Source organism: Rhamphochromis sp. 'chilingali' (assembly GCF_963969265.1).
Source record: "Rhamphochromis sp. 'chilingali' genome assembly, chromosome: 14".
Classification (NCBI taxonomy): Eukaryota; Metazoa; Chordata; class Actinopteri; order Cichliformes; family Cichlidae; genus Rhamphochromis; species Rhamphochromis sp. 'chilingali'.
The window spans coordinates 17,016,460-17,044,064 of record NC_137941.1 but is presented as its reverse complement, the minus strand read 5'-3'; the positions used below and the strand labels follow the sequence as shown (position 1 = coordinate 17,044,064).

The following is a 27,605-nucleotide window of genomic DNA, read 5'->3' as shown; positions in this document are numbered from 1 at the left end:
AACCTCATATTTTACTCTGATCAGGTGGCTCATCTTAAATTTTTTACTTTGGAGCTTACCATCAAGTTTTCAAATTCCACATAAAACTTCTTGAATTTACTGGGAAGTTTCTGCGAACAAAAACACCAGACAAAAGTTTCCTTGCAGTTAAGTAATTAATAGTTTTCCAAAGACGGACAATGCACAAATACACACCTCCCATGTCTGACTCAGTCTGCAAACAGCCGGGTTACTTAGGCCCATAATGATAGCAAAGAAGGCATTCAGATTTCTGTACTCCTTGCAGCTTTAACAGGAAACATGAAATTAGTGTGGCAAATAAACCAAACTACAAACTGAACTAGAACATGAAATCCACATACTGGGCAGCGATCTTGATAAACTTCTTAAGAAGCTGTACTCGCTTGCTCAGCTGAGGACACAAACACATCTCAGTGATCACCCAAAACTGAATTTCATTGAACCTCCTCAGGAACAGGTCCAGGTTCACAGTGGTTTTCTTCACATATTGTCTCCCAAATGTGTGATAGATGAGTTCAAGCTGCAAGATGCAGAAGAAAAACAACTGATTTTCATGTAAAATAAGCAAGTGAAGTAACTGAATATTTCATACCAATAAATAAAAGAAGATATATATTCAGCTCTTCTAATCAGACTCAGTTGCTGTTGAATACCTCATGTACACAGTGGAAAAGTTCCCAGTCATAGGAAGTCATGTGGTAAGCCACGTCCTTAGAGCTCATTAACTCAAAGCTGGCCAGTGATCCTGTAGAGGGACCCTCCTGCTCAGGTAAAGTGGTCTCCAAAGCATGAAAAACACATTACATTTATAAAACAGAGACTGAAAGCTGAACTAAACTAACTGTCATTTCTATCAATTTGATGAAGTGTTTAAAGCCAACTGGTTGGGAGTGTAGATGAGTTCATACACATGACGTGTTGGGTGATATTGATATAGTGTACAGCTGGGGTTGGAGCTGCAGCTGAACTACATGTTAATATGCGAGTTTCTCATGTAAATGTAATTTGTAACACACCAAAGAATCCAACTGGTCCCTCCGACACACAAACAGCCGTCCATTAATGCTGAGTGTGGAGAACACCGACATATCACTGGGCTTAAAGATGGTTTTCTCTGCAAAAGGAAGACCACAACACACAAAGGTTAAAAAAAATGAATGGAAAACATCCATTTGTCTACCGTTTTCACTCAGACTGAAAAATAATAACCATTAGATGGCTTGCCAAAAGATTTTAGAATAGGCATGCAGGTGCTCAGTGCCCTATTTAGTTGTTACTTTTTTCTATTTTTAGCATGAGGATCACACCTTATGTGATCCCAAAACATTTCCTCCAATTCTTTTTTAAACATTTGTCCAAATAATGAAAGAATTAATACCATCAGAATTAATTGGCATGTATAAACTTCAGAAATCAAATAGTATTTTCTTTGCAAACATGTTACCATGCTGACATTAGATATTTACTGCTGTGTGTAGTATCAAACAACCAGAATAACCTGTCTTTGTCTGCATATGCTTTTTTTTTAAAAAATATATATATCCAGGTGATTAAAGCTTTAGTTTTGCTGTAGTGTATTTGATAGAAAACACTGCATACATTTGGACCCTTGACCATCCATATTTATAGACCACAATTTAGAGGTTCAAGCCAAAATTAGTAATTATTAATTTATGGCTGTCTTCTAGTGTGCATTCGTCCTGAATCCCTCTACTCTCCTGTTTTTCCTCTCACCTTCATCTGGTCATAATAAATGGCTGCACCTCCCTGAGGCTGCATCTGCTAGAGGTCTCTTGCTGTTAAAAGGACGTTTTTCTTTCCCACTGTTGCCAAATGCTTGTTCATAGTAGCGGTCTTCTTTCTAATATTCTAGAGGCTTTACCTTACAGTATAACTATTGTTGCGAATTGGCACTACTAATTTGAATTGAAGTCATGCTTCGAAACTTTTGGAACAGATGGCATGAGCATGAATTCAGGCTGCGGTTTGGGGAAGGCCTCAGACAGAACTGTAAGCATGTTCTTATGAGAGGTGAATGAACTGAAAAGGGGAAGCATGGAAACGAGAACAGCTTGTAGTACCGGCCCTCTCTATATTACAAACAGACAAAGAACTGGAAGGTGTATGTATGAGGTGTGCTCCTGGTCCTGAAATTCAGATAAATTGTGCTTATTTATTTATATATATCTAGACACAATATTTCATGAAGTGTTATCCAAATGCATTACCAATAAAAGACTAACATCATATTTGCTAGCTTACTTGGTTAAAACACCTTTAAACACTCTAGCAGCAGCAATAGCCTGCAGACTTGTTCCTACAAACTTAACAGACCTGATCCCATAAACCTGGCTGTCTTTCTTTGAAAGTCATGCCCAGATTTTTCTTGGCAGAAATATTCAAACTCAACCAGCCTGATTGTAGATCATTAGTGCTGCTTTCAGGTCTCACCAGATGCACTGTTGGGTTTAAGTTTACAGATCAGACGCACAATAATCATTCAAATTCATGACTACCAACTTTGTGTATGCAAAAAGGACGAAAAGTGCATACACATTCTTTTCATTAGATTTATGAAGCTGCTCTAACACAAAGACTTCTATAAGTGTCAACCTAAAATTGACCACATGTACCTCTTATTTTTTTTTCTCATCTTCATCCGTTTACTAAACAGGGGAAGATGTGCATTTTGCCTAACCAGAGACACGGAGAAAACAAAACAAAAAAGGTGTCTTTGGTGTCAGTACCTAACAAAGAGAAGAAAGGCTACTGAAGAATAAAAAAGTAATGCAGGTTGAGCTGGGAAGTTCATACCAAAGGACTCTGGCAGAGGTAAAAATAAACAGTCAGACTACAAACAAAAAGAAGCACAAAAGCACATCGGTTCACAGAAAAAAAGCAGATCATTATGCAAAGCTCCAGTGATTTTAGCACCAACACTGGCTACAAATATTATTAACATTAATGAAAGGACTGATACAATTAGATAGTAAATTTGCAGTGAGGTTTGTGAATAATAAATAGTTCATTTTAATATAGCTAGGTTTGCTAAGAATAGTCTGCTTTCTTTTATGATAAGTCCCGTCATGCTTTTTAAAATCTCCATTTCACATATGGCTTGGCTCACTTTCAAAAAAAGTCTGATTTATTCCAAAATTCATCCTTTATAGATATAATTTTATGCGTGGGGAAGAGAATTTTTTAGCAGGCACAGTTTATAAATGAGACCAAGGGAGCTTTTCTTTGGTATTGTTCTTTTACCAGCCTGAGATCCTGAGTAGCCTGGAAAAAAGTTTACTTGATACCGACCAGTCTCAATGCCCTGCAGGAAAACAACCCCACAGCACTGTTTCTGACTGCAGAGATGGTATTAATGACATGATGCCTAGTTTCATCCACACATTGTTGGGAATTATTTTTTTAAATCCAGCATTTAGGAATAATAGAGGATGTTGCACTCATGGGTACTTTCAATGCAGCATAATTTTCTTGTGTCCTTTGCTTGATCTGTTCCTTGATGACATCTCTATCTCTACCTCATAGTTTTATTTTTTCCTTCTAACACAGTTGTCCTTTTGTATCTTTTCTTTTTTATCAGTGGATCCGACACATTTGCACAGGCACCGGAGAATAACTTCAAAACCTGCTTTGCTTTTTCATTGCGGATAACTATGTGTACATTTGTGACTATAAAAATAAATATATCGATTTTAGGATCCAGAAAACTTTCTGGATGCTCTTTATGAGCCTTGTGATAATCCACTCCAAATAAGAGCAGCCTCAGCTTTGTTGACTTGCCACTGGTAAGGAAAGTCCAGGTCAAGTTCAGAGGAAGGCAGAGCTGCATTAGTACTTTCTGGCGGACACAAATATCAGTACAATAAAGAGCAGCCACTTGAACCAACAGCTTTCTGCTGAATGTAATGAGGAAAACTGAGCTCAGGTTATTTCTTGGGCCACTTCAAGGCCATTCTTTAGCCCCTACTAAAGCAGCCTATTACCGTCACCAAACTCACCGCAAAAGGTCACACATCACCCAGAAAGAATTAATACATCACCCGGCTTTAGCTCTACCTTTTGTCATCTCCAATCATTTGACAAGTAACTGCCGTTGCTCTCACCTCCTGCCGAACTGAGGCCGACCAGGAGCAGGTCCTCCGCTGACCCCAGCTTGTCAGCCACAGCACCGATAACCTCCCTAACTGAAGCGGCTACAGGGACCCGGATTGTGGTGTAGGTGTGGTCACAGCAGTAGACTTTGAACAGGACTGAAGGAATGAATTAGAACAAAAATAAGACTGTAAACAAGAAGGAATGATGGCATGGTAAAGTAGCAAGGAAGAGAAAAAGGCAAGATGTCACTATAATACACTAAATGGCCTTAAAGAGACCAAAACATTTATCCAAATTAGCACAGCTACCACAGAGATAGAGAGAGAGACACCCACAACCTCTCGCATCCTCATCCTCACAACTAATTTAAAGTCACCAATTAACCTAACAAGCATCTCTTTGGACTGTGGGAGGAAACTGGAGCACCCACACATGCATATTCTGCACAGAAAGGCTCCAGCTGAGCGAGGTGACAGCGCTAATCACTGCACCACTGAACTGCCCCTAAACAAATTATTTAAATCAGTACAAAGAACAAAAACCAAACCAAGAACAACAATTTTCAGTGTGTCTTTTGGAGATTGGAGAGATGACTTGAAGAACAAGCGGTACCAAATCATCATGCTTTAACAGAAAACATCCTTTGAGTTTATGAGTAGCGAACCTCTGTCGCTATTTCAAAATACTGACTATCGCTATCACTGCATGATAAAGAGTTCCAAATAGATAGCTGAATGTGACAGTCAGCAGCCCAGCTATCCATGTTTATGAAACCGGAGAGTGGATGTTCATCCACAACTCACTTTCATCGTTACTCCTGATGGGCTGACGTTTCTGAAGCTTCTCCTCTCCCACACTGAAATGCCGCAGCAGGACTTTGTGCTGTGTGGGAATTTTAGGTTCACAGTTTAGGTTCACAGACGTTTGAAAAAACACGAACTTTAATTTGGAACAGAAAGAGTCGGTCTTATACCTTTTTCTGTGAGGATCTGGCATCTTCAGCACTGAAGAATAAAATAAAAATATTTAAAAAAACAGTTAATGACTCTTTAGTTAAGTTTGATCGTTATCTAAAGAGCCTTTCTCCTTTAAATTCTCAACACTAACCACATACAGCACCTTTCATCCATATCAAAACCTAAAAACAAAAAAACAAAGCTCTGACTTACTTGCGTTTTACAATTCTTTCCAGTTCTGTTAGTTGATCCCTGAGGGCAGGAAAGGCTTTGGCATCATTAGATACTGCCATGAAAAACTCCTGAAAAACACAGCAAGCTCTGAGCAAAACAATGATTCAGAAGAACTAATTAAAACTCATTTTAACATACAATTACAAAGAGTTTTTCTCAAGCACCACACCACATTAAGTTAGCATATCATCAAGAATCATAAGTCCTTTCATTTAATAAGAGTTTATATATATATATATGTATATTCTAATGCTCACATCTATAATAAATGCACATTTAAAATTGCAGTTTCAGTGATTTTGATTTTCTGACATGTGTCTGTTTATTTATAGTGAGGAGAGAGTGCAATTAAACTTAGCAGAAGGTGCAAACACCTTGGATAACTGCAAAGGTATGTGTTTACGGTTGTAAATAATTAATATCAACCATGAAACAAAAGAGTGGCTGTCAGCATTATAGCTGTGGATATTCTTGGATTTGAACATCATGCACTCAGACATAAATCTGATTTTCTATCAATTTATCAGTTATGGTTAGTGGTGTGGCGCCTTCGCTTTATTAAAACATTTCAAAATCTTATCATTATCAAGAATCAAAAAATCTAAGAAGATGATTAACAATTAATTGTTTTTAAGTAAAGCAAACTGATTAGGAACACATCTGAAACACTGGAACAAGTCTTGGTCAGAGCTGCAGACGGTTCTGCTGTTGTGACTATTCTGTACCTATATCAGAGGTTAGAACAACCTTCATATATGTTTAGGCTGACCTCCAGAAACAACCCTGAGACATCCTCTTCCTGCAGGTGATCCCCATTTACGGCAGCCCAGTGCATCACCAGCCGGATCACCCTGCGCTTGTTATTAAGCGTGTAGTCCAGCTTCTCCTGTTCAGATCCCTGCGAGGCCTGGGCATGGTAGCTGCACAGCAGTTAAAGATTGAAACAATGTAGCTGCAGCAAACCAGTGAACCAGTGTTTTCAGGTTCACAGGAATGGTAAAGAACATTAAAAAAAAATTAGGGAACATAATGCTGAAAGGATATTGGGACATCAACACCGGACACAGCTGAGTGTTGGGTATGAAGACACAGTGCATGAGCACAAAGTCATCTAAGGCTGAGTCTGTAACAAAAAAAGAAAGACGCTTATGTCAAACACCTGTGTAGCCAGCGAAAGAGAGCATCAAAGAGTAGCATCGGGCCTTGATCCTCGCGGCCCCATCTGTGTCACCTCTGCCGACGAATGAAAACCATATGTATCCACTCAAGCGAGAGTAATTAGATCAGCCCTGTGATGTGTGGCTAATTATAGGCAAGAACAAACGGGTCAGTGCAGAACAGTCGGCAGAGGACAGAGGAGAGAAACAGAGCCGGCGAGGGCGGAGGAGAATGTTGCATAGGTGACAACTCTCCACAATAAATGATCATCGTATTGACAGGCCGTGTTAGATGGCACTAATTCGACACATGGGATGTGTCATGGTGAGCAGTACCTGACTCTGTGAATTGAGAATCCAATCGCATCATTTCAAGGAGGTGCTCCAAAATCTTCTCCGGCGTCCCAGACATTACGTTGTATCTGCAGGAAAACAGAATAAAACACACCCTTCACTAATCAAGAAACACTGGCTCTTAATGCTTGATGACACAGCTATGGCCCTCGACTGTTCCTTCAACGTGTGTCTGTGATTGCTTCATTTGATAACAATCCTATTTACAATCAGTGTTCTTGGCCAGCTGAAGATGAAGGGGAGTCTGGGCTAAGTGCCACGAGAAAAGCCGAGGGGAGAAAAAAAAATGAGGGGGCATCTTCTACGTGAAGGAGAATCAACACAATCCAGCCTCGGTTGTTTTCATTACTTGATAACAGCATGGCAAGAGGGAGCTACACAAGCAACGCCATGTCTTCCCCACTCATGGGGGAGAACACAGTCTTGACACTCTTACGTTTGAGGAGTGGAGTTGATTAGAGGGCGACCCTAAACAAGTAATTGTGACTTGCCAGGTCTTCTTTTCCCCCTAGGAGCAAGGCCATCATAACCATTAATATGTCTCTCTAGCAACTGTGCTGCAGTGACAGATGCCTCTATTAAGATAATGCTCGTTGGCTGCAGCTCACAGGATTGCTGTGTGTGTGCTGCCTGCATGTTATCTGCTGGTCACACTGACTGTTAGCGTCCAGCATTTTTCCTATTGTTCACAAATGTAATCACAAGTTCAAAAGTGACCATGAAAGGATCACTCCTGCAGCAACCTGGGATAGTCATGTGATTGGACAAATATATTTTTTTAAAGCTCATACTTATTACTTCAAAGAAAAAGGATGGCTGAAACAATTTTAAATATTTTTAAGTATCAATTTTTCTTTGCTGTTAAATAAAAGCAGCAACTTAATTTATATTGTAACATGAAGACAGTTAAGGATACAAGTTTAACAGACAACTGCCACAAAGTGCAGCTCTGTACTATACATGCATTAGTGGTGGGCATATTTACTTGTAATGAGAGGAAGAGGATCCCTGGACAGATGTTCGACTGCTGCTGAGGCTCTTCTCTAACACCAGAACGTCCTGACCGTGCTCCTTCAGTCGCACAGTGTTGGCTTCCACATCCTTCATACAAATAAACACAAACACAGTAATGCATTTACTATGGAGACCACTGACCTATGAAAATGTTGTTTCAGTTTATAAAGTCATGTGACCTGATCGACCCAGGTCACCTGCCAGAGGTCACATTTAAACAGTGTTAAACAGTAGTGACGTGTTTGCCAGTACATAAGCAGCTTCGTGAAAATGTTATTCTTTAGAAATGTAAAGTATCAGTTATTATATGATATTTACAATTTTTATACATATTTGGATATTTTACTATAAATATATGCTTTTTAATTAATTTTTTTCTTATTATTATTCTTATTATTCATTCCCTATTTTATTTATTTAATATTCAGAACCATCATTGCACTATTTTGAGCCATGCAATAAGCATGCATAAACTATCTGTAATACTAAATTTCAGTACAATTTTTTAATTGTTTGTTTAAGCATTTTTAATAGCATGTTTAACACACTTAATGTGGTCCAAAGAAGCAAATGCAGACCTAATATGATATTCTGTAAATCAATCATACACGTTTAACAACTTTAATAAAATATGTTAAAAAAACATGTGATGTCACTCCATCAGTCACTACATGTGTAATTTCAACACATTTAGATCTGCAGACCATCACTACGTAGTTAATCTAGAACAAAAATCTCTGCTTCTATTTTCTATTTCAAGCAGGAAATCTATGACGTGTCAGAGCTCCCAGATGTTAGTTTACATCCACACCTAATTAACCTCAAATCAGTAAAAGAGGTCATTATCAACATATTTCATATTTAGTGGGATGATTGAGCTAGTGGGTGCAAGGGACTGGCATACGATCACAAAAGATGCATTAAATAACTTTTATGGATGCATTACTACATTTTTGCCAACAGATGGTGTTGGTGCTTTTTCATTGTTAATGAGATGAGTTTAAACAGACACTAACCCTCAAAATCCTGTTAAAGTCCTCCTTGTCGACTCTCAGGAAATGACAGTTGTCCTCTCGCAGGACAATGGAGGCGGCGCGGGGGGCGTCGTTGACAAGCGCCAGCTTCCCAAAGTCGTCTCCTTCATGAAGAGTGCAAACAACACCCTGTCCAGGACGGCATACTGATCAGTTACTGGGTGATGAATCAACGTCCCGGTCAAAGCAGTATAATCAGTTTGATGTCTCTAGAACTAACATGATTTCACAAGAGGAAAATACCTACTTTTCCATAGATGACAACATTGACTGAGCCCTTTAAAATGATGTACCAGGATGTGCCCTCCTCACCCTGATTGAACACTAAGGGAGAGAAGATTTGATTTCATATAGGCTGTCTTTGTTGAATTAATACTGATTGTGTGCTGAGCAAATTCAATCATTAATCAGCATTAACAATGCATCTATTACACATTACTATTTTTATCAGATTACTTACATACTGTTCCTGCCTTTGCATGGGACTCAAAGATCAGCACTCCAGCCAGCTCTCTCTTCACCTGCAGAGGAAGATCAGGAGGATCAACATTAAGAGAAAGCAGCCAAAATAAAAGTAAAGGCATGCTGTATGTGTGCAAAGCTTAATATTCCAGCTATTCAATGCAGCACAGGTGTTTGAAAGATTTCTTTAAAACTGAATGTGAGTGAAACGCACAGCAGTCCCACATCACATATCTTGTTTTTTGGTTTGGCTGAATCCGAGCAGCAAGACAAACGGATGATTTTAGTTGTAGAATAATCCCCTGAAGCTATGCAGTACATACTTAATGCCTTGCTTATCCAGCGTGTATGTCAAAGTGTTCTTGGACAGGATCAGTGAATGAGTGTTTAATACGCAAGTTTTCATCTTTGCATCATTTTTCTTCACTCTCACCACTCAAATGGGACCAAAAGGCCTAATGAGCCAGATATGATGTTTTTCACCAGGAGAAAGATGCAATTTCAATCTGTGCATTAAGAGAAGGAATAATATGGTCACATAATGCAGGTAAACTGTACTCACAGTGGTGGAGAGGTATGACAAGGCCTTAATATGAAGCAACTCCTCATAAATGATCTCCAAATCATCTGCTGTCCTTTCAGATGGACTAAAAGACAGAGGATGAAAGAAGTCATGAAACAATCACCCTTTTTATTCCTTTACTGATTTCTGCTTCAGATTCTTACGGTTTCCTCAGGATCATCCTCAGATGGGCATCAGGCCCGATCTGCGAGAGAAGCAGCAAGGTATCCTGTAGCGCCTCTTGGCTCTCCCTTCTTTCGTCTTCAGTGGGGAAACTGGCATCCTCCTGTTCATCGTCCAGAAAGCGGTAAAAAAGGTACTTGTCCTGGAAGCTCAGCTCCTGGTCCACTGCATCACAGAAACACAGCGCAGACAGCGGGCATTCAATTTCAAATCACTGGGTCGCGCGCTGCACACGTGCAGACACACATCACGCAGAGCCTCACCGTGGTTGAGAACACCTTCTTCCAGCAGCACCTGCCACATGCCTACAGCCTGAACGCGAGAGTGGACACATGAGCTCTGCTGCAATTGCCAGTCAACCAGTTCTGTCCCCACACAACACCGCCTAGGAAAGACAAATGCCTATATGAGCTCCTACATGGCTGAGCAGGTACGAAAGATCACTTTGATTTTCTGTTTGTTCTGTGTTTTATGAACTTGTAACCCAGAGTAATTTCCTGCACTTATTTCCTGCCATTGAACGCATCACAAATGCATGACTCCAACCACATGACTTTGCTCAGCCAATCGAATGGCATGTAGGTCATAGTAAGCCTGTCCCGGCTTCCTCCCGTCAGATGCGTGGAGGCAAGCCAGGTGACAGAGCTGTTGCAGGTGTGTATTGGCAAACATTTGCTTTTCCCGTTTTAATGCATTTTTTTAACACCAACTAACTTATGCAACTTAGATGCTGATTACTGTGAGCCAGAGCCATAATGTTGTTGTGCACTGAACAGAACGGAATTGGTGAGTTTGAACTCTTAATTGACTGTTTGTATTGCTACCAGCTGACCCTAATCGGCTGCTGCCGGTCCAAACAATTTGATTTTGATTTGACTGATAGTTGTTGAATAACAAATGTTGTGGAGCTACATAGTATGTATGTATGTAGCAGTTGAAATGTTTTCAGTTAAATCCTTATTGGTTAGAAATATTATATTTAACCAATATATTGTTTGTTTATTTTTATAAACTGTGTACACAGGAACAAGAATAACTTAATGTATTTAGCTTAATTGGCTGACATTTTTGTATGTTATTCTTGTGATTTCTTATTGGCCTTGTTTATTTAATGCAGGCCAGGTGAACCTTTTTTGAGGTATGGAAAAGGATGGCGAGCCAATGAACGGCTAGGAGCAGGACTCATTCTGCATTGAAGCTTCCACTGGACTGGTAGGAAGCTATCAAAGACGACGCTCTGTCCCGTAATTTCTGAATACACTGATTTCCACAATCATACACACCAGTTCCCCCGTTTATGGACAATAGCGCTTGGACATCTCTCATGGATATTCAGATAAAACTCATGGACTTCAGTGTGGATCAGTGTTTTCGATGTTAACATGTGTTATTTATGGGGAACTTTTTTTGAGAATCTATATTGCTTGGTATAAGCCAGAAGAATTTGCTTAGTTGTTTTTGTGCACCCCCACTGGGTTCTTCTATTAATTAAATAGCTACAGCAGGAATGATTATTTAAGCTTTCATTTTCTTTTCTTAATTTTCTTTGCTTTCGGTTAAATACATGGTACCTGCAAAAGCATTTTGTGTTGTGTGTATTTAATTACTGCCCATCAGCTCCAGTAGCATTCCTAAATCTTCTGATTAATAATAATCACACTCAATCCCTAGCCTGTATTAACTCATTAGCGCTACATCAGTGTTACAAACTGATTTCCTTTTTCATGATTTTCTGCTGTTATATTTTATTCTCTTGAAGTGCAAACAGGGCTTTGCTATAAAAGAGCTTTTATATTCAGCCGCTGTCTACAGCTTGTACTGATAGATGTGGTAAATAAAATTGAATATTATGTGAATACATTTAATGTCTTCATAACAAACAAAATTATGAAGATTTCTTAAAATAAATATAACTGATGATTGACAACAAACTATAAATGCAACACTAAGACGTGGTGAACCTTTACATTTACACATCAGGCAAACACAGTTCAACATTATCATTTCTTTGAATCCACTAATGATATTTACTCACCTTTTAGCTCTCACCAGATAAATCTACCTGGCTGCCATTTACTCTAAAGCAGTAGAAGCAAAAAGTGTGTTTACTGCCCTTTTTGCACCTGTCAGTCCAAAATAAGCTCCAGAACATGTAGTGGAGCCTATCCTAGCTGTTACTGAGGGGAGAGGCAGGTTGGCAGTCTATCACGGGGCTAACACAGAGAGAAAAACAACTATTCACACTCACTCTCCCACCTATGGGCTATTTAGAATCACCAAAATAACTGTGGGACTGTGGGAGGAAGCTCGAGTACCGGAAGAGAACCGATGGCCACCCACTGGCTGGGTTTTCATCTGTGCCCCTCTGGTTACAATGCAGATTAGAGTTTCGAGATTTTACCATGAAGTGTTTTCACACCTGCACAACAACCCTGATCTCTTCTGGACATTACCTGGTGAAGCTCCTCAGTCCAATAGCTGTCAGCTCTACTCAGGCAAAACACCATACTAAACCATGTGACACTGGCCAAAGTTCATCCCACACATCCCAGCTTTTGATGTTGGATACTGGCATAAATCCTTAATGTTCTTAAACTGCTTTCTTTGCTTTTAGAGAGTGATAAAAATAGAAAAAAATTAATGAATACACTTTGCTTGAGTGTTTCCATTAAAAACAAAGGGGTGCCAAATGAAGCTTATGCATAAGTTCAATAAGGGGTCTCACATCTTTCTGTTCCCAGGTGTTGCCAGCTAAATCTAAGCTTCACATCACTTCCACTTTCCCATGCCATCAAGCTGTTTGTGACATCACTGGTCTAGTCCAATCATCTTTCTCCCAGCCTTCTTCAGGCTAATTCACAACGTCTACTTTAAATCTTAAATCATCTCCACCACCAGCGTCTAAACCCGGGGGGGTCCTGCTCTATTCCCTATCACCGCTGGGCTTCTGTTGAAGTCTAACCACCAAATACCTCTATCTAAATTCTCTGCATCAATAAATCATGTTCATCTCTGTCTAATGATCTCTCCTTATTGAACTAACCTGTACGTCTTCAAATGGTACTTCCTGTCTCTGATCATGTGAGGCGCCCTGGAGAGGATGGCATTCCGGAGAATCTGCCCTGCACGGAGGATCTTCTCGGAGGGGACCTGCACGGTAGAATTTTAGTTAAATCTCAGCACACTGTGGAGTCTGACTGAGTGCAGTGATTGTGTTTACTCCCTGAGAAAAGCATTTAGGGTGGGGTTTGGCTGGACTTTGAATGAATGACTTCTGCAAAATAAAGTGAAACATAAAAAAAAAAAATGAGAGGTGAAATAAAATGCCTCATGCATGACACTGAAACTCAGGATCTACTGATGGCATTACACTGAATCTCACAAAGTGGGTAAAACTGAAGGTTCGCCAAAGAACAAAACAGTCCAGTAATTTGCGATAAAATACATCGGGGAAGAAACAATGTGTCAGAGAGACAAGTCCGGTCTGATGTTTTTCCTCTCACTGTGGGGCCACAGGATCTCATCCTCGCTGTTACTGCATGACTCACAGCTGACATTATGATTTTATTGCATTCAAATTTGATTTTTATTTACTTTTTATTTACTTTCCATACCGTTCCGTTAGCAGAGTCTTGACTGATGCATTCAGTTGCTTTAATGGGACACAGATACTGTGAATTACAGTCTGGGAGTGCTTTTTTGTTGTTGTTGTTGTTGTTGTTTTTGATTTTTCCAGCTGAGGATGGCCATGGGGTGGGCTGCAGGACTTTGACATTTAAAATGCATTCTGAATGCTTCAGAGAGCAGTGCAAGTCATGCATTTATGTGAAAGCTTTAAAGCCTCATCATTTATTTACAAGACATTAGACCACTCAGTTGCCAAAGAAACTGGGCTTATTTATATATGTTATAGTAAATTAATTCTGTCTTTGTCGGTTACATAACAAGAATGCACACTTTCAGTTTCTCTTTTTGTGTAAGAGAGCGATTGTGATGTGGCTAAACTCCATAAGTGAACAACGCATGTAGCTCCATAAATCTGCTGTAGTGCAGCGTTATCAACTCAGTGGTCAGGAAATGACAGCAGGAGAGGGGACAGGAACTGTTCTGGATGGAGACAAGAAATCCAGTACTGTGTTTATATTTAGAGCAACTTTAAACAAACTTCACATTCCACACTTATTTCTGTGCCCCACTGAGGAGGTGAGCAACAGTACAGGATGCTCTTGCGGCCTCATAAAATGAAAAGGTTTCATCCTAAATAGAGACAGAGGAATTACCTTATTCAGAGGTTTGGAGACAACAAACGAGTTGTTGCTTATGTTCTCTTTGTCAGGCAGTCCTGGTGGGGAAAAACAGAGGATGTATGTTAGTCATGAAGGATCTGTAAAGATCCTGCAAAGCTGCAGAGAAAAAAAGACTTTATAATCACTGAGATGTCCGCTAAAGTTATAAGTAAAACACACACACAAGAAGCTTTACAGGGGACTCAAATTTACTATAACAAAAATCAACTAATCCTTGAAAACAAAAAAGTTGCATATACTGTACATGTTCTGTTAGAATTTTTTAATTAAAAATTGCATCCTGAATATTCAGTGGTGGTGTGAAGGTTCTCAGTCACCTCCACCTCCTCTCATCCGAGAAGCTTCTCGGAAGCTTTTCTTTCCAAGCTCCTTAGACTGTTCAATGGTCATTTTTTTTATGCTGAATAATTAGGTTCCTCCATAGACTCTGTAGAACAACTGTCAGTGGTTTGAATGTCAGACTATGTTGGCCTGCATTACTACACTTTCTTCATACTATTTCTTTTTGTTGGACCACCCTGACTTCAGAAGTGCCTTCATTACTCATGGCATACATTCAACAAGGTGCTGATTTTGGCTCACATTGACACGATAACATCACATAGTTGCTGCAGATTTCTCAGCTGGACATCTTTGGTGTTTTTCCAGTTTTGGTGACACTGTGCAAACTGTAGCTTCAGTTTCCTGTTCTCAGCTGACAGGAGTGGCACCACTGTGGTCTTCTGCCGCTGCAGCCCATCTGCTTCTGTGTTCAATGTGTTACATATGCAGAGTTGCTCTTCTGCAAACCTTGGTTGTAACACATGGTTAATTGAGTTACTCTTGCCTTTAAATCAGCTTGAAGTAGTCTGGCCATGTTTCTCTGACCTTTGGCTTCAACAAGGCATATTTACGAAGAGAACTCCCGCTCTTCTTCTGACCATTCTCTGTAAACCAATACTGTAAGTTGTGTTCTGAAATACTCCAACCAGCCTGTCAAGAACCAACAACCAAACCACGTTCAAAGATGTCTTGAAAATATCTACATGCCTAAAATTGTATCGCGTTGTTTCATTTCTTTCTACATTTTATCTGCTCTACTGCCAGCGTGCAAACAACTGTCAAAAATAAAAATAAAAGTACTCACTTTTAGTACAGGATGGAAAAATGTTTACATCCTAACATTTTGTGAAAAAACTCCATACATAGTTGCTTTTACAGTTGACATCATGGTTTCTGTTTAATATTAATCCTTAAAAAAATAAATTTCCCCAAAGTTCTCCTCACCACAAGTGCAAAAAAGAGTGAAAAACACTGAAAGCACAAACATCTTATATAACCTACTGTATACGTGGTTCAGCCCGGAGGATTTCTGCATTTTATTGAAACCTTCAGCAGCAGAGAGGGTCATTGCATTTCATGCTAACATTAAAGACATGTACCAGCCTTGCACGGTTTTAGTATGAATTATATTTTTCATGTTATGTGTTTGTATAGAATTTGTGCATGTTTACAGAAGTTAACACATCTGCCCATCATTCTGTTTGCAAAGCTGTGATATCAGTCCGTTCATTCAACCAGGAATGTAGAGTAAAGTGAAAGTTAAACCAAGTGTTAGTCATTTGCCAGGAAAGAAAAATGCTGTTTCTGAGCAGAAATATTTTCCATTGTAGTGGCCAAACAAATGCATGCTTAGGTGGAGTGCATGACTGGAGTGAAGGAAACAATGCTGACCTGTTAATAACAAAGTGATTTAAAAGCGCACTGTAAGAAAACAGTTTAAAACATGTTTAATTCATTTGATTTGCTGTGACAGTAACAAAGCGGCTGAGCCTCTGCACAGGAGAGTGCTTCAGCCTCGAGCCGCTGGTGCTTGTGTGACTTATGTCTTTCTGCATCCGTGCATCGAGTTCAGGCTGTAAAACCCCTCAGTACTCAACTCTATGCTGCAAAAATACTCAAACCCCAGCTCTTATATTGCTGCAGCAAAGCATGCAGCAACCAAAAAGGCACATCCACTTTTAAAAGCTACAGTAGTTAATAAAATCTTAGCTTTAGGGACTGTAAGTTTGAGGCTGGGAGTTCTTTAAAAAGCATTTTCTTTCAAATATGTCCATCATCATTAAAAATACATAACAATAGACAGTGACCCCAGTGTTGGTAAACCAGCAGACTATGGATTTATGGACTGCCGTTCATCATTTTTATGATACGTGACTTTGAAGCAAGTTAAGTGCTCTGTTTGAGCAGAGCAAAGTCAATATCAAGTTAGGTTGCAACAGAAAAGCAGAAATAATAGTATCAGCCTCGACACAATGCCAGAGGTTCCAACAGTAATGGAGTTAGTCAGAAAGAAATACAATAAAAGATCCTTTTTATTCGTAGGAGCAGAAAAATTGGTTGTTTGTAAAAGCATTTATAAAGTCAGAGGAGCCATTTACTGTAAAATGAAGAATTTCTTCTTCATCTTGATAAACTCTGAAGACAATCAGCATACTAACACTGAAGTAAACTGAATCAACTTGAGGACGGCATGACAGCCGAGCAATTAGGAAGCACATCAGCAGTGAGTACTTTTTTTCTGCCTGTACTCCTGCTCCATTTCATTTAGTGAAACGGAGGCGCCCTTTCTCTAAATTTCCTGTCTCTCTACACCGTCGGCCACAAAAATGTTTTATCATTTGTGACATAAAAGCTGCTGAAAGTAAAACAAATCCACAAGCTTTTAAGACTATAACCATCTGTACAAGCTACTGTGTTTAAACGTGTCGGAGCATCAGCACTGCGACATTTTACAGTTGAATGTTAGCATGACATTTTATGCAATGTTCAGTGAACGCTTCAAAATCACAGGACAGGCTGTGATTTTGAGGCATTTGTTGATTATGATGGCGTAACTGCTAATAATAACTGACAAAGTTAGGAATGAAATATATAGTTGTTAGGTCCAAACGAGGTCACTTACTGTCTGCGTTACAACCGCTTTCCATGACACCATAGCGTGGGGCGAGTAGTCCAGCCATACAGTGATGATATTTCTATAAAAATAAAAGCAAATACCAGTTACACTTGTAAATAAAATAATGTTTAATGTAAAGTAAATTGTATAATATATATATAATATGTATCAATAGGAATCAAATAAATGCATACAGGTGGAGTCAATCCATCATTATTACACCAAAACTGAAATTAAAATATACTCTCGATGGCCTTTATTTAGCTGCTTCTGACTCATCAAGGTGGCTGATGATCTATGGCAGCAAAAAGATCACAATAACTGGAAAAATACTTAAATGTGTCTCAGGAATCACTCTAGGACTCAAAAATCTATACTTCTTAAATGTCTTTCCATGTTCTTTAGCTCCCTCTTTTCCAGCATTTCCCATCTCTGCCTCTCATTAATGTGTTGTCTAACAAAGGCAGGACAAGAGGAATAGAAATCACCCCCACTGTCATCACTTGTCTCTAGGCTGTGTGGAAAAAATAAAAAGTCAATGAGGGTTTCGGGTGTCTGATGATATTTCATTCTTATTAGTCCTAACATGCAAATGTAAGAACGGTTCAGTGCATAATTATTAAAAATAGGGGAAAACCACATACAAATACCTCTTGTATGTTGCATATTTCTTTTTGCCACTAAGTACATGTCCATTAATGCTGTTCCAACTGCAGAGAGCCACAGAACAAGCACAGCAAGACAATACAAGTATACTTCCCTCGTACCATAATTGTGTCCTGAGGCAGCACAGATATTACATAATGAACATCATACTGCACCCGTGCACTTACAAATGCAATGTTTATGACACTGGAGCACTAATAGGACACTCCAACAGCAACCAGCGAGACAGGGTTTTTTTTCAAATTCAGGAATAAAAAACACTAAAAAGATGCATAGAATACCATTTAATTCCAAATTATTTCTGTGATTTTTAAACTAACACTGTTTTCCTAGCAGCATATTACTGTACAAATTGTGTTCAGCCAGCTTTGGAAGTAAAGTATAGTTAGATGGTACAGACAACTACCTTTTAATAACGTACACTTAGCCAGTCACACAGCAGTAGCTTGATGCATTTAGGCATGTAGACATGGTCAAGGTGACCGGCTAAAGTACGATCTGAGCATTTGGGGAAGAAAGGGGATTTAAGGAACTTTGCACATGCCGTGATTGTTGTCGGAAGACGGGCTGAAACTCCAGAAACTGCTGATCTGATGGGATTTTCCCACACAACCACCTCTAGACTTTAAAGATAATAGTCTAAAAAGAGAAAAGATTCAGTGAGCAACAGTTCTGCTTTGAACTGATAGGAAGGCAGCAGTAATTCAAATAACCATTTTTAACATGCAATGTATGCAGAAGAACATCTCTGAAAGTACAGCAGAAGACCACACCAGGTCCATACACAGTGTATACCTTCTGATGGCTGCTTGCACCAGGTTAATGTGCCACAAAATTCAGATTAACTCAGGCTTTATTTTTGAATATGACAATGATTTCACTGTATGCGAGTCACCTCCATAGTCAGCGGAGCTTCAATAGAGCACCTTTGGGATGTGGTAGATTCTCATCATGGACATGCAGCTGAAGAATCTGCATATCTGAAAATCTCTGAGGAATGTTTCTTTGTTGTTCCACAAAAAACTAAAGCATATCTGAAGACAGAATTGGGTTGAACTGGTACTAAAAAGGTACAAATAATAAAGCATTGAGTGAGTGTGCATTTGTTATCGTATTTTAAACTTTGTCAATCAAATAACGAGATCTGCATACATAAATACATCACTCCAACACAGCTGATTGTTAAAATTATATTTTCTTAATAGGAATTTGCCAAGTAGATTGACAACTCAAGATTAATATGGGGTGAAAGACAAACAAAAACTGATTATGTGCTGCAGCCACTGCGTAATAGGTCAATAAAAAACTGATTGAGGACCACTTAGTGCCAGACCAATTTTCCCCACCATCCTATCTTCTGGTCAGTGGAGACTGAATGAAGGCAAGAACTCTAGAGCCCTTTGTTCCTCTGATGGCAGCGTACTCAGAGGTCATGCTTTAAACTCAATTCTGCACTCTGAAGTCAGTTAATCACTTAAGCAAGCCCTCAGTGGCACACAACCTTTTCCCTCAAGCCTTTTAGATATACCTCAGTGGCCTCAGGTTGTAACTTGACTTGTTGCTCACCAAGATACTAAAAGATATAAGCTCTCCAAGCTCCGATTTTGATAATGTGCCTGCTGTGAACATGCAAAACAAGATATTTAATTTTAAATTAATCAATGCAAAAGCAGTGATTCAGTCAGAGTCCGGCAATTCTATCAATCTTGGCTGACAATTAAAGGATTTAGGATTAAACTGAGGCACGCATGAACAAATGAACTCAATCCCTCTGAGCCAGTAAAGCCATGCTCCCTGAGGGACTGAATGCAGCAGATGGGATGGGAGCGTTGTTTTCGAGGGGGATTAGGACCACTGTCAGGTGTGTAAAAAGCAATCAGTTTCTATTTTATTCGTAATGACGTCTTTGACTCTTGTGATACACAACACGATATTTTCTGCAGGGAATTGTTTTAATACCAGCTCACTGTAACCTGCCATGTTTTCAGGACTGTCTAACCTTTTGCCTGTATAAAAACTGTCTTTGTTTTATTTTAAAACATCAGGCATGTAATAATAAAATCTTTTAAGTCATTAAAAAAGAAGTTTCTCACTCGGATGTCATTTTTTATCATCATTCTTCACTCAGTTTCTTCTGGTTTGATGGTATATTAAATGAAAAAAAAACATATTCGTTTTTTCATAAAAGTCTCGGATGAGAAAATTAGTTCAAAATGTATATCATTTTCTTTTATTTAATAAATGTATTTTTTTCTTTTTTATAAATGCATCAAATAGTAATAACAGTTAGTTGTGGTTTTGCTTCTAAAAATCCATACTCTCATGTTTACGCTCTTTTAAGAAATAGTAAAGCTTCATGCAGATTCGTTTACCATACTGCAAAGGGAACATTCAAAACGGACATTTCTTATTTCTTTGTAACAAGTTAAACAAATAGTTAGACAGTTATATTTTTAATGTATAAAAACACAACATAAAACAATCTAGTCGGTATCTTCTGGAGAAAATTAGCATTTATAAGCCAGACATTAGAGAGGCAACAATCTTGTCGAGGCGTACTTCCTGAAATGTCAAACTGCTGCTTAACTGAAATGAATCAGTCTGATTATTCACTCACTGGCCTTTATTGCTTTCATCCAGATTAGAAGATTATTAGAGCATCAAATCAGCTCGCAGATCAGCTAGACTGGTTCAAACTGCAGCTATACTACAATTACTTTGATAAGTAGATTTGGCGCAAAAGTCATTTCTGACATTTTATGAGGCTCGTTTATTAAGATGTCTAAATGTGCCGGGATTGCTCCTCTGAAATGCTAATTCAAATATTTATTTCTCAATAAAATAGCAACAGCATCTGCTGCTCTGTGGTCTGCCAGACTCATCAAACTCACCAAACTCGCAGTAGCCCTACTCAGCCATACCTGCCCAGTCTAACTGTGCCTCTCAGACATTACCTTATTCCTAAGACTGAATTTAGAGCCAACTTTGATTCAGCCTTTTTGATCATTTATTATAATTAAAGTCCTTAACTTTGGTAGGTAACTTGGATCCAGAAATCTTTCAACCATGACAACATGGACACTAACAATACTCAGGTAGGCTTTGGCCTTTAAATGATGCTTGATTGATTCCTCTCTTTCTTTTCCCCAGTCAAGTCTGTCCCGTATTTAGCAGGTTAAAATAAAATAAACAATAAAAGGCGACTCAAATAGACCAATACGGCAAGGCTGGGTTGGTAAAGTAAATCTGTTGGACATTTTTCTTTGCCTTTAGACAATAATTCTGATGGCAAAAGAGCCAAACAGGACAGGCAAAAATAAATAAATAAATAAACAAATAAATAACATATCTGGCGATACATCCGTTGCTGGAAATTTCTTCTTGTTAAAATTGAGTTTTTCCTTCCCACTGTTGCCAAAGTGCTTGCTCACAGTGGGAAAGACATTCTTTGGTTTTTCTCTGTATGTATTATTGTAGGGTCTACTTTACAATATAAAGTGCATTGATGCGACTGTTGTGATTTGGTGCTGTATAAATAAAACTGAATTGCATTGAAAAAAAAAAGATGCTTGATTGGCACTCAGGGGCGCATACAGCACTACACTATTCACAGCAATTACACCACAAAGTGAACATGAACCACCTTTCATGTTGTTTACAACAAATTGTGATCAAACTATCCAAATGTTGTAGCAGTAATGTTTTTTCTAATTTTCTAATTTTCAATGTGTTCTGCTTTCAGAGATGATGTTCTGCATACGTTGGTTGTAACAAGTGTTGCTGGCAAGTGTTATAACAGCTGTAAGCATTTTATCAATTCGCCTTTGACCTGTGACATCACCAAGCTATTTTAACCCAGAGAATAGCTGCTCACTGGATGTTTTCTCTTTTAAGTCCATTTTCTGTGAACCCTGATGATGGTTGTGTGAAAGTATCTTTAGGAAGGGAGAATGTACTGGTTCAAGTTTTTAACACAGAGTCCGTATTAGGACTCACAAGCAGTTTGGAAAATAACATCCACACTTGTACTTGAGCTGATTCTGACAGCATAATGTGCAAAGCATCAATTAGAAAGACCAAATAAGATATGCAAATCAAATTATCCTTCACAGTTTGTCATTAAGTCAGCAAGCACAATGGATTAGTCAGTCCACAGTTTTTGATTCAACCCTTTATCCAAATGAATGACTGTTTTATTTCCATGACCAAATTCATGAACTTTTGCTTAAAGCAGATCAGTAATTTTACAAATACTTCAAAACTAAGAATGATGCTGTTTAAACTGATAATAGAGCAGACCAACACATCATGAAATTATTATTTACAATTATTTACAGTTTTGGACATCAAACATGGTGAAATAGGACACTGTGGTGTAAATTCAACATGGGAATATTGTTTTCATCCATTTTTTTCTATTCATTTTTACAATTACATTTCACTTACTGTTAAGTTTGGTTTTTACCTTTGTGCAAAAACTCTATATTTCATAAATATTTCAAACAATTGCAATGAGAAAAAGCTCATCGTTGGAGTCGAATGCTCGGAGTAAAAGCAGAACTATAGATAATAGATCTAAAAAGTTCAACTCAAAGAGCAGCTTAAAAAGGTCCCCTTTTCAACCTGAAGTATAGAAATGAGGTATAAACATGCTTTAAAAATATGAATTTACTCATTTGAAGTAGCATCTTCAAAGCTGAACCCAGAACAAAGGATGAAGTTCAAAGAATTATAAATAATAAAAAAACTATGTTCCTGAAATTTCTGAAAACAAAAGGTTCAAATGTAATGTTTGTCCACATTCACTCTATAGAGACTAAAAGTGAGCAGATTTCAACAGAAAAGGTAATCTTGCACTTCTGAGCAATACCACAGATTAACAATAGTGAAGTCAAGATTTTTTAATTAATTTTGCATCATAATCTCTCAGAGAGGATCACTACTTTTATTTTTTTGTTATTTTGTGTAAGTGTAATATCTAATATCACCCTTGGTGATTGCTTGTTGTGCAGTAACAAACACTGACAGTCATTAGTGCACATTTGACTTTTTTTTTAAAGAGCCAAAATTTAGATTTCCATTTGCTCATCTTAATTTGTTAGGAAGGATTCAACCAGAAAAGGTCACAAACATCCAAAAAACACGGTTCAAACTGACAGACGAGCCACGTAATGCTGTAAGCGTCACGTTAGCTAGGAGCGTGTAAGTATAGTGGCGTTTGAAAGATCAAATGAATAAGTCTGGATGTGCTCTTATACATCTCTTAACCCTGTTCTCTTATGATATGTCATTTTATGTTTTTCCATATGCATTAAACAACTAAAAAAACTGTCACCGTGATTTGAAAATTGCAAAATAAGCATCTAATGCACAAAGGTGGTGTACTTTAAAGAGATGACATATATGTTTTATATTATCTATGTCATAACAGCAGATCAGTGAAGCTATTAACCGGGTCATCTCAGTGCAGTCTCAGTTCAAGTTCCTTCACGGTCTTTCACGCTTGAGTACGTTACTGCATTGTGAGCATCACCGTGCATGAATGCACGCCTGTATTTTGAATGATTCACGAGAGATTACATAAGCAAACGTAGTGCAAACTGTTCTGAAAGTATTCAGCAGTTATTCTGAATATTTATAGGGATGCTTTGAGTTAAAGGGAAACCATTTAGGGAAAAGAGCTTCATTTCTACAGTTATAGATTTTCTTCCAAACTAAATTCAAACCATGAGGTAGGACTGAAAAAAGTAAATTTAAGCTTTTAAACTGAACATTCAGGTTATCCTCATATATCTAAATTTGCCCCGGTAATTACAAGGTAACTATCCTGCAACTAGAAAGATAAATTTCTATGAAGCATTTTTCATTTCTACATTTTGTTTCAAATGCAACAAATCAATTTTTTATCGCTGGAAAGCTTTGCAAATGTTACCTAAAGATGCTACCAGAGTCCCATGCAGCCTGCTACTGAAAGCTTCGCCACGCTCTCTTAATCCAGATGTTGGCAAACACTCCAAGCATGTATGTCTGATTTTAAGATTTCCAGGGTATCAAGCAGTCTGTCGCAGGTCACAGTCAGCATGGTCCAGCAGGATCCAGCAACGCCCTCAAACTGCTCTCAGAGCAGTGCGAGCAGACCGTCTCAGCCGGAGAGCTCAGCAGTGTGCCAGTCAGCTGCTGACTTCTTCTGAGCAGCAGTTGCTAGGTGATTACTCAACTCCAGTCACCGAGCACACGGGAGAGCATGCTCAATCTCTCCCTCTCTCTCCCTCTCTCTGTCACAAGCTCAAGCTTATCTATTCACACAATCCTGCTCATTTTCAGCATGGCCACCTTCATAAAGCAAGAGCAAAAGCCAGTCACAGACAGGATGCGAAGACTAATGTTCAGGAAGATAAAACTGACTGCAATGAACTGCAGATGTGCCAATCAAAGCTGAATTGTGGTTTGATTTTTATTTCAAGTAAAGTCTAAAAACTGATATTTGGATGTTTGGATGTTTTCGTCTGCAGACAGAAAAAGTCTTGTGGCTTTGCACATTATGTGTTATACTTGGAAAAGTACCACCCTGCTTCTAGTTTGTCAGGTGTTTGACATCTGCCAGTATATATTGAAGTATATACTTCAATATACTTCAATCAATATTAAGAAATTAAACAGGGAAATGGTTGAAAAATACTTTAGAATACCAAGAAGCTATGAATACAATATAAAGAAAAACTTTAATTAAAAATACATAGGTAGTACATGCTGAATGAGTAGCATAGGCTGCTGAGCTACACCCAATAAGTAATATAAAACAGTTCAGTGTTTCCAGTTTAGTGCACTTTAATTTTCCACTGAAAAATTGTGCCAATCTTTAAACAGAATATGACTCAGTACAGCTGTGCTGTCTCATAAAACAACAGCTTTTTGCAGTTAAAACAGAGTTAAAACACTGCTCATTTTTGTATTTTGCCTTTTTATGGTTGTCTGACATATGACATTAAAAATGTGTGAGTTGACAGTTAATGAGTTGTTTTTATTGCATTTCCAGAACTTATGTGTGTCTTATAAAAGGCTGAAGAAGTACATAAAAACTGTGCAGCACAGACACTGAACCAATCAGTTGTGTTGTGTTTTTTCGAAAAGGAAAAAAAATGTTGTTTTGCGTATTTCCCGGTGTAACTTATCAAAATAACCCAATACTAGCTTCATATTTGCGGTAGTAGAGATACATAAAGATTTAAATTCATATCAATGTCCCTTTCAAGAACAGAGAAAATCTGAATCTTATCTCTGACTTTGTTACTTATCGGAGCCACAAGACAGCCATATTGGATTCCTGGAGGTGATTATTCACACTATTAAGTGTTTAACCTATATGCTCACTGGCCACTTCATTAGATACACCTGTTCAATTATTTGTTAACACAAATATCTGATCAGTCAACCACATGGCAGCAACTCAACAACACGATTAAGATGACCTGCTGAAGTTTAAATCGCATTTTTAGAAGGTCCCAATCTGGGATGTCTCCTGTAGGGTGTGGTCAGAATTTGTCATGAACAACATCGAAGCACAGATCCATCCTGCCTTATATTCTTTAGGGCACATTTTGAGCCTAAATCATACCTGATTGATTGATGCAAACATGACATAGAGTTAACTGTATTCAAATTGTGGAAAAGACAAATCTGTAGCAACTGTGTAATGCTATGATACCAATATAGATCAAAATCTCTGAAGAATGTTTCCAGCACTTTGATGAATCTATGCTACAAATATTTAAAGCATGAAGTTAAAAGAGAGTCCCCATTAACTAATGAAGCAAGGTAGAACTAATGACATGGCCAGGGAGTGTATACAAAGAATATATCATCAGCAAAGTGAAAAAGTAGAAAGTAAAAGAAGCCAGAAAGCAAAATACTACACCAAGTGTCATCTAATGGATGTTTATTTATTTTAAAAATATTTTAATTATTAATTAGTCACATCACATGTCTTATCTCTCTTAATCCATCAAAAACAACCGAGAGTCATTTTACTTATTTATTAAGTATTTTGTCATTTACATTCTAATTTCTCAACATAAGACAATATGAAAATACCTACAAATTTAAATAGTTATTCAGTTTCTACAGCTATTGATCTAAGACAGAGAAGAAAATGGGATTACTAATGAGAGAAGGTGCTGAAACACACACTGATCACACAGGTGTAGGTGAGTGTGTCACTGTCAAATCTGACAGCCTGTCACATCCAGCCGAGAGAACAATAAGGGGCCTAGATTCTGCAACAACTTCAAGAGAATTTTGCAAATCAAATCATATTTTGATTTAACAATCTTGAATTTGAATTAATACAGGCTTGTACTGAACAGGCAATAGCATAAATTATCTTTTGTAGCTGATAAAGACAGTGGAAGAAGAAGATATCCCATTTTCCTTATTTTCCTCTCGTGTCACAAATTTGACCTGTAGGACTATGTGCCTTAACTTGCAAGCTTAACTGAGGTCGGGGACGCTGGTTGCATTACTCTGCCTTGCAATTTGGCTCTGTTTTTGTGAATTAAGAAAAATAAGCAGCCATGCTGGCAGTGTTATCATAGTTGGTTGTAAAATCTGGTTTGCCGTAAAAAAATAAAAAATAAACGTGTGTCAACAAAGTCAACAGGGTTCATCCTCTTGACACAATGACTGTGATGAGTCAGTCAGCCACATTGCTATCCACGGAGCAATTCTTCTAGTCTAGCTGAATAGGATTACAAAGATCAGCAAGGGCAGCTGCAGCTTCACAGGTGCTGTTTTATTTTACAGAAATTCATGTTGCAGGCTTACGATGATGTAACAACTCTGGGCGGAGATAAGGCAATTATACTATGTTGATACAATCTTCCTGCCCTTTCGTTGCACGTATCCACCGACCGCTCCTATCAGAGGATATATGTGGCCTGATTTTTCCAACCTCCCCCTTACCCAGTCCTCAGACTCTAGAGGGCATGTTGCATCCCTGCCACTTCCTATTCATCACTTTTTTCCACGGGTTGCACACCGGGTTGCTTCTATAGACTGATGATACTGACATACCAACCTCCCTGCTGGGCTCAGCGACCAACAGACCTGCCCTAAGGATGAAAACACTACACATATAAGCATCTGTAATTCCATTTTACTCAATATACTATATGTTGAGTGTGCACATGCCTATAAAACTCCCTTTGTCAGATCTGATAGAAGATAACAAAGCCTCCCGTCCAGGCGGCCCCCAGGCTGATGTGATTGTAATACAGCCGCCTTGCCACCCAACAAGCACAAATTACAATTGTGTTGTTTCAATCACAGTGGCCATCGGAAACAGGAAACAAAGTAAAGAGTAAGCTGATGACCAGGCCGTCTATGCTTCAGTCAGCCTCCCTGTGTATGCTGAGCTTGGCTCATGTCTGCTATGTTAAACAAACAAGCACACGGACAGCTTCTGTCACGTGCCGAGCTACATGAAAGGCGCTCTCGGTGCTCGGACGATTCAGCATAAGAACATAAATATTAAAATTGCACGCATGGGCGCTCAGGCTTTAATATGCATAGATGTCATACACCAAGACATACAACATTTTAAGGAACA

At 38.5% G+C, this 27,605-nt stretch overlaps 1 protein-coding gene across 3 annotated transcripts in view; it reads right to left on the bottom strand.

Moving 5' to 3' along the window:
• Positions 1–27,605, bottom strand: part of rapgef4a (Rap guanine nucleotide exchange factor 4a) — a 39,374-nt gene that overhangs the window by 2,488 nt on the left and 9,281 nt on the right. The window contains exons 5-27 of one of the 3 annotated variants that reach the window (XM_080903520.1): positions 17,342–17,414; positions 14,371–14,432; positions 13,314–13,364; positions 13,134–13,240; positions 10,354–10,475; positions 10,072–10,255; positions 9,908–9,992; positions 9,344–9,404; positions 9,131–9,207; positions 8,866–9,012; positions 7,821–7,936; positions 6,818–6,903; positions 6,369–6,447; positions 6,094–6,244; positions 5,304–5,392; positions 5,108–5,138; positions 4,938–5,016; positions 4,143–4,289; positions 1,038–1,135; positions 675–800; positions 363–541; positions 196–286; positions 60–110 (exon numbers count right to left, since the gene is read on the bottom strand). In XM_080903520.1, coding sequence (XP_080759646.1) covers positions 60–110; positions 196–286; positions 363–541; positions 675–800; positions 1,038–1,135; positions 4,143–4,289; positions 4,938–5,016; positions 5,108–5,138; positions 5,304–5,392; positions 6,094–6,244; positions 6,369–6,447; positions 6,818–6,903; positions 7,821–7,936; positions 8,866–9,012; positions 9,131–9,207; positions 9,344–9,404; positions 9,908–9,992; positions 10,072–10,255; positions 10,354–10,475; positions 13,134–13,240; positions 13,314–13,364; positions 14,371–14,432; positions 17,342–17,414 — 2,292 coding nt within the window. Of the gene's footprint in view, positions 1–59; positions 111–195; positions 287–362; positions 542–674; positions 801–1,037; positions 1,136–4,142; positions 4,290–4,937; positions 5,017–5,107; positions 5,139–5,303; positions 5,393–6,093; positions 6,245–6,368; positions 6,448–6,817; positions 6,904–7,820; positions 7,937–8,865; positions 9,013–9,130; positions 9,208–9,343; positions 9,405–9,907; positions 9,993–10,071; positions 10,256–10,353; positions 10,476–13,133; positions 13,241–13,313; positions 13,365–14,370; positions 14,433–17,341; positions 17,415–23,933; positions 24,062–27,605 lie in introns of those variants that run through there. The other 2 variants (XM_080903519.1, XM_080903518.1) reach the window with 2 other exon arrangements.